The 7,428-nt window shown below is 39.8% G+C and overlaps 1 protein-coding gene across 1 annotated transcript; it reads right to left on the bottom strand.

Annotated features, from left to right (window-relative positions):
* Nucleotides 1–309: 309 nt before the first annotated feature.
* On the bottom strand, nucleotides 310–7,428 carry LOC128246378 (carbonic anhydrase 2-like). The gene is made up of 7 exons (XM_052964561.1): nucleotides 7,326–7,428; nucleotides 6,929–7,102; nucleotides 4,123–4,271; nucleotides 3,872–3,964; nucleotides 3,624–3,687; nucleotides 1,133–1,290; nucleotides 310–564 (listed from the first exon to the last, which is right to left on the bottom strand). The coding sequence occupies exons 1-7, from the start codon at nucleotides 7,426–7,428 to the stop codon at nucleotides 310–312; spliced, it is 996 nt and encodes a 331-aa protein (XP_052820521.1).

Raw genomic sequence — 7,428 nt, 5'->3', positions numbered from 1 at the left:
AAATGCAAAAAAAAAAAGAAAGAAAATTAAAACAAAATGCATTTTCGATTAACACGTCATATTTAAATGTATATACAGTTATATGTTCTGTTTGTTAATCAATGTTCATGATCAGATAAAAATATAAAATAAGACATCATTCCAATATCTAAAATGTAATACGCCTGCGAAACACTAAATATTGCGTCTGTTATTTACCAAATCACCATGTTTATTGCGGTATAGTTGTCAGAAATGGATAGTTTTACAAATATCACCATGTACGTTAACGAATTTCTGACTCTCTTCTTGGAAACATTACATATATTCTTACAGACCAATGTTCATTAACGCCATAATGAATAGAACAATCGATGCAACGCTTGTAACGACGTTAGCGGCAGAAGGGTCGTCATCCTGGAAGGCGGCAGCGGTCGGGCCTGTGTCGTAGCGGAGTGATTGGTGGCTGGCGTGCACGCGACGCCGGTAGAGGCACTGCACGGGCCGGAAGTCGTCTGATATGTCCATTGATACCCCGCCCTCGTCCTCGATATTCTCGAAAATCGTCGTCCGGAATTTCTCCAGCTTTAAACAAGAAGAAGAATGAAAGTTACCAACGCGGAATGATTTGAGTGGAAGGTTACATGAGATGCTACATTTAAAAGTAAATGTTTAAACACGAGGGAAAATATTACCCAAAAAGAACTTTCGGCATATAAACGTACCTTACTATAATATTCGATAAATTGACGGGATAAAACATTAGTGGGGTTTCAGTAGCATCACTTTAATTATAGTTATATAAAAAACATATAATCTATAGATATGTGAGGGCGGATTGTTCAAAACGTTGTTAAAGTTAACAGCGTTGTTAACGTCGTTGTTGTTAACTTTCAATTTTGTATAACTCTTTGTGATGTGCAGTACAGTCGAACCCCGTTGGCTCGAACTCCCGGGTACCGGCGAAAATACTTCAAGCGTCGCAAAATTCGAGCCAAGCGGGATTGTTAGCCTTCAGTATGAAGAAATCGGGGCTCTAAATCAAGTGCGAGCCTACGAGGAAATCGAGCCAAGCGACTTCGACCCAACGGGTTCCGACTGTACTGCTTACAAAGTTCTGAACAAGCACTTATTTTGATAGCAGCATGCAGACCTGTTCTTCGGCAATCTCTATGGTTTCGTTGAAGAGCGTCCATGTGACGCTCTCGTAGCAGGGAGGCGTTGTCAGAGATCCCAGGTACTGGAAGTAGTTGGACAGACGCGCCGGGATCAGCTCAATCAGAGGGATCGATTCGATCGGCACGTGCTGGTCTGTATAACATTATTTTCGTTTTCAAAAATAATATCAAAGCTTATCAACGCCAAATCTAGCCAATTAATGGTGCATTATCCTTTTACTTCAAGAAAGTATAATACACATGTTTACTGTCTTTGAAAGTTAATTCATGTATATTCAATGAAGAATCTGAACAATTTGTGATAATATTTTAGTCGAGGATGAGCAACATTTTGTACTTAACTATACCTAAGAGACAAGAACGTTGACCCTTCCTTCCTTACTGTTTTCCGTCATTCCTTATTTCCGTCATTCCTTTCTTCCGTCATTCATTCCTTGCTTCCTTCTGTCATTCTTTCCTTCCGTCATTCCTTCCTTCCGTCATTCATTCCTTGCTTCCTTCTGTCATTCCTTCCATCCGTCATTCCTTTGTTCCGCCATTCCTTCCTTGCTTCCTTCTGTCATTATTTCCTTCCGTCATTCCTTCCTTCCGTCCTACATTCCCTCCGTCATTCCTATCCTCCATTCGACAAGGGTTCTTACTTTCGTCATTCTTTCCTTACTTCCGTCATACCTTCCGTCCGCCATTCATTCATTCATTCATTCATTCATTCATTCATTCATTCATTCATTCATTCATTCATTCATTCATTCATTCATTCATTCATTCATATGAATTCATTCATTCATTCATTCATTCATTCATTCATTTCTTCCCTTCATTCATTTCTTCCCTTCAGTCTATTTCTAGAACTGCCGTTGTTACTTGCTTGCATGCATACATGCTTTTTTGCTTACTACCTTGCTTAATTGGGTGCTTGCTTGCTTGCCTGCTTGCTTATTTTTTTGCATGGGAAAAAAGACTAGCACTCATAATGTTTGTAGCAAAACATGAAATAAAATTTTGTAATGATTTATAGGCATACCTTTGCGATTGGAATACGATGACACAATATAATATCTATTCAAAGTCGGCAAGGAAAATGGCAAGGTACAATAAACAGATTGCAGCTTGTTACCTCTAAATAACTGAATAAAACATTTGCCAATCGGTTTCCAATATCGTATTCACGAACTTCCTGTCTGTTGGTTTGAGAATTTAAATGTAATGAGAGGTATATTTAAACATGATTAATGTCTGGACTAAGTCTCTGTAATTAACGGTGAAACTTGTTTTATAGCAGTTTTAAGTTTCAAAGCTGTAATAGAAGCCATTTTACAATACAACTAAGATTGACACGTCCGGCCACAAGATCAGATAAATACTGAAGGTAAATCATGGTCTCAATCTCAACTCATCTTATCACATAACATTTAAAGTACACCCTTCACTCTTAAGCGAATATCTTGTTAAGAACCTACAATATTTTGGAATCAAACTTTGCTTAGATGTGGTAAAATGAGTTAAGACTGAGATTGGGGTTTGACTTGAGTATTTTGTGATATAAGGGTCCCGAGTCTGAAACTCCGACTCAGGACGTAACCGAATAAAGGCCCTGGAAAACGTCGGATTAAAAGGTGGATATGTAGAGTTAAAATGACCACATTAAAAATAAAACGCAGAGCCATATGATTCGTATGATTATCTTCATCGAGTTGGCATAACACTCAACGGTCTCGTTCACATATTTTATGCTGGAAAACGATGTTCTAAACTTGGTTGAAACGTGTTATGAACAAACACAAAACTTCATCTGGCAGATATACATTCGAGTAGAGATTTTTTTAAACAAAGTCTAAGATTTAAATAGCGTTACATACGCTTTTCTGCAAAATAGAGCATTTTTGTCACATTTCAAAAATTGATTGATATTAAAGCTTTAAATGAACTTGTGATGGTGTTTATCGTCGTCGTAAAGGCGTCGATACAAGCATTTTGTTCCGATTTCACACGAATAAAAAAGTCGATATACGACACTTCTAAACGTAAACAAGTCCCTTTAACGTATTTCAGATTTGCTGACTCTATTAAATAGTTAAAGATGCACTCTTACTCCCAAATAAGATTTACCTCAATTAATAGAATATTTTTAATATAATACCAAATGCGATGAATATATGTCGAATAACAACGGGTTTTATGAAGGATACCGAGTTTAGTTTAAAAGAAACGTGCAGAAAATACGGTATGACTACTTTACAAAACGCTATAAGATCACAGTAAATCTTTGAGCACTCACCAATTATTTAATATCGCTGTGTTTTCAGCTATACATACATGGTTAAAATCTTGTTATCAGTAATTAACATTTCCATAATTACATTATTTAGTAAGTAATTTAAGGTTTATCACTCAAAATGTATGTTTGTTATACATGTGTATGGACTGATTTTGAATTAAAGTGTCACTTAAATGTACAAGTCTTACCTCTGTATTTTATGTCATTGAAGTGGCTAATTATTTCGTTAAAGTGCTCGTTATATCTTCCAATCTGAAAGTATATGAAAACGTGCATTCAAAACTTTTCAGCTGTTCAAAACTCAAGATAAATATGTTTTACGCGTGTATTAAAAGAGACTCGCTCATTTTTTTGGAAACTGTTCTCTTTTGTACTTGTTTCTATTGTTAAGAAATGTTCAGTGAAATATTCATTGTAGGAAGACTTGATATATCACCTCGAAAAAGAAACCCAGCACTGCGAGGCCGTCCTCGCGTTTCAAAGCGGCCGTAAAGTTCCCGTACTTCCGGTTGTAGTGGACGATGTGCATCTGCATCATTGTTAGAAAGTATTAGGAATAAATAATGTAATGTTCAGATTGGTAATTGAATTACTTTATAATTATCAAACGAAACTTACTCTACAAAGACATTTATGTGTATTTAACGTCAAATGGACATAACAAGACAAGGCCTAGTTGTAACGTACCTCCATTGGATAGTGGCGGCCGTTGATGGCATGCTCGGATCCGCGCGTATTGTCGGCGCCCCAATGAAAGTGCAATTGCGCGGCGACGTACGTGCCTTCCAGGCCGCCCTCGCTGATCATCATACTCTGATCATTCAGGTCCACTTGAACTGTAATACAAATATACATATTATATCAGACAAACTTGAAGTGATTAACCGGATATGAGCCCACGTAAATCTTTTGATTATTTTTTTAATGATTTGTATTACTAGTATTAAATGGTGATGATTCTGGCAATAGTGGTCATTATTTTTTTGCATACAAGAAGACTCTCCATTAAAAAACAATAGATAGTATAATATGTTTTCGAAGTTAAAAATAATGAATGTTAAAGTTAACTCTGATACATATAAAATCTGGTTGCAATGAAATTAAATCGGATATAAGCATGCCTCGTGAAAACCATAGTGATCGAATGGGATAAACGTTTCATTTTTCATAAACGTCACGCATGTAAGCTGTTTAAAGGTATCTACTAAATATTCAAATTAATGTGCTTATATATGTACGTGTAAACATCAAAATATGTTGAATCTGAAAAGTCGAAACAGGAAGAAACAAGAGGCCCATGAGGACACAGTCATGGCTCTTTTGTTAATTTTCAATCCAGGACATGATTCGATAACTTTATCTGGCTCGTTCGTCAAAAAAAGCTCAAATGCGTGTTTGACTAAGATACAATCAAAACTGAAGGCTGTATCGTGTTCACAAGCAAACTTGTACCAACTAGCATTAGTCAAAATACTGAATCTACATTCAAAGGGAAGCAATCAGTAAATCATATGTTTCAAAGGGAGACAAACACAACAATAATTCAAATCTCACTGTTTAAAGTTGTCTCCCTTAAAACATTACCTTGAACTTCAAGGGTCAAATATAGATGGATCTGGCTGGTTTTCGAAAAGAACTAAGCTCAAAAAATATCTAACGACTGTATAAGTTTATAATCAGATACAATCAAAACTTTATTGCGTTCACATGCAATAATTGACAGACGCATGGACGACGAACAAAGTGCCTAAATGATATTTAGAGAAAGAAACAAACTATGTAAATGGCTATTTATTTTTTAATTGCGGAATGTAAAGCATTCAAATAAAATGTATGAACAGAATATGTTATGTCATTTGTGGTTGATGTATGGTACAGTTTGACCTGCAGTGTAAGGAAATGTTCTAAATTATATATATTATCCCCGCAATTATGACATTGGGAGCGTACCTGTGTGTCCTTTGTTCCCCGCATGTAAAACATTGGGATGGAGTAGGGGGCGTACCTGTGTGTCCGTTGTTCCCCGCATGTATAGCATTGGGATGGAGTTGGGAGCATACCCGTATGCCCGTTGCACCCCGCATGTAAAACATTGGGGCGGAGTAGGGAGCGTACCTGTGTGTCCGTTGTTCCCCGCATGTATAACATTGGGGGACGTACCTGTGTGTCCGTTGTTCCCCGCATGTATAACATTGGGATGAAGTAGGGAGCGTACCTGTGTGTCCGTTGTTCCCCGCACGTATAACATTGGGGGACGTACCTGTGTGTCCGTTGTTCCCCGCATGTATAGCATTGCGATGAAGTAGGGAGCGTACCTGTGTGTCCGTTGTTCCCCGCATGTATAACATTGGGATGGAGTAGAAAGCGTACCTTGTGTCCGTTGTTCCCCGCATGTATAACATTGGGATGGAGTAGGGAGCGTACCTGTGTGTCCGTTGTTCCCCGCGTGTATAACATTTGGGCGGAGTAGGGAGCGTGCCTGTGTGCCCGTTGATCTCCGCATGTATAACATTGGGATATAGTAGGGAGCGTATCTGTGTGTCCTTTGTTCCCCGCATGTATAACATTGGGACGGAGTAGGGAGCGTACCTGTGTGTCCGTTGTTCCCCGCATGTATAACATTGTGTGACGTACCTGTGTGTCCGTTGTTCCCAGCATGTATAACATTGGGATAGAGTAGGGAGCGTACCTGTGTGTCCGTTGTTCCCCGCATGTATAGCATTGGGGGACGTACCTGTGTGTCCATTATTCCCCGCATGTATAGCATTGGGATGGAGTAGGGAGCGTACCTGTGTGTCCGTTGTTCCCCGCATGTATAGCATTGGGATGGAGTAGGGAGCAGACCTGTGTGTCCGTTGTTCCCCGCGTGTATAGCATTGGGATGGAGTAGGGAGCGTACCTGTGTGTCCGTTATTCTCCGCATGTATAGCATTGGGATGGAGTAGGGAGCGTACCTGTGTGTCCGTTGTTCCCCGCATGTATAGCATTGGGATGGAGTAGGGAGCGTACCTGTGTGTCCGTTGTTCCCCGCATGCATAGCATTGGGATGGAGTAGGGAGCATACCTGTGTGTCCGTTGTTCCTTGCATGTATAGCATTGGGATGGAGTAGGGAGCGTACCTGTGTGTCCGTTATTCCCCGCATGTATATCATTGGTATGGAGTAGGGAGCGTACCTGTGTGTCCGTTGTTCCCCGCATGTATAGCATTGGGGGACGTACCGGTGTGTCCGTTATTCCCCGCATGTATAGCATTGGGATGGAGTAGGGAGCGTTCCTGTGTGTCCGTTGTTCCCCGCATGTATAGCATTGGGATGGAGTAGGGAGCGTACCTGTGTGTCCGTGGTTCCCCGCATGTATAACATTGGTATGGAGTATGAGCGTACCTGTGTGTCCGTTGTTCCCCGCATGTATAACATTTGGGCGGAGTAGGGAGCGTACATGTGCGTCCGTTGTTCCTCGCATGAATAACATTGGGATGTAGGAGGAAGCGTACCTGTGTGTCCGTTGTTCCCGAGCGTGTAGTTAGTGTTGGCAACATTGTCGTAGCCGGAGAAAACAATGGGTACCAGGTGGTTGGGGTCCACCACCACATCCCCTGTCTGCACGTCGATGGGTGACTGCTTCACACCGCCGCAGTGAGGGTAGCCCAAGTGCCAGTTGTCAGGACCTGCAAATACACCAACACGGACGTTCAAAAACCGAAGTTTACGCTGAAAGGCATAGACTTGTATCTGTATTATCTCTGCAGATGTTCAACTGTTATGTAATCAAAACAAATATATATTTCGTTTACAATGGAGATAATTCTGAAAAGACACGTGCCAAGAAATGAAATGTTCATTTTTCATTCTTCTTATCATTTATTGTTATAAATATCAAATGGATCTTACCTTCCGACCCTCTGTATGTCCACACATTTCCTGGAAAAAGTACATACAATAATCGTGCTTTAAAACCGTGTTTGTTACATAAAACAATATCTTTTTTTTTCAT

Source organism: Mya arenaria, chromosome 9, assembly GCF_026914265.1.
Source record: "Mya arenaria isolate MELC-2E11 chromosome 9, ASM2691426v1".
NCBI lineage: Eukaryota > Metazoa > Mollusca > Bivalvia > Myida > Myidae > Mya > Mya arenaria.
This window is presented reverse-complemented; position numbering and strand designations above follow the sequence as displayed.

Bases quoted from the DNA above. Each gene is read 5' to 3' on its own strand.
- LOC128246378 (XM_052964561.1), bottom strand. From the start codon at position 7,428: ATGAAAAAAAAAGATATTGTTTTATGTAACAAACACGGTTTTAAAGCA. The intron at 4,272-6,928 runs GTACGCTTCCTC...TTTGTATTACAG, and splicing joins CGGGAACAACGGACACACAG to TTCAAGTGGACCTGAATGAT. The intron at 3,965-4,122 runs GTACGTTACAAC...ACAATGATGCAG, and splicing joins GCCGCCACTATCCAATGGAG to ATGCACATCGTCCACTACAA.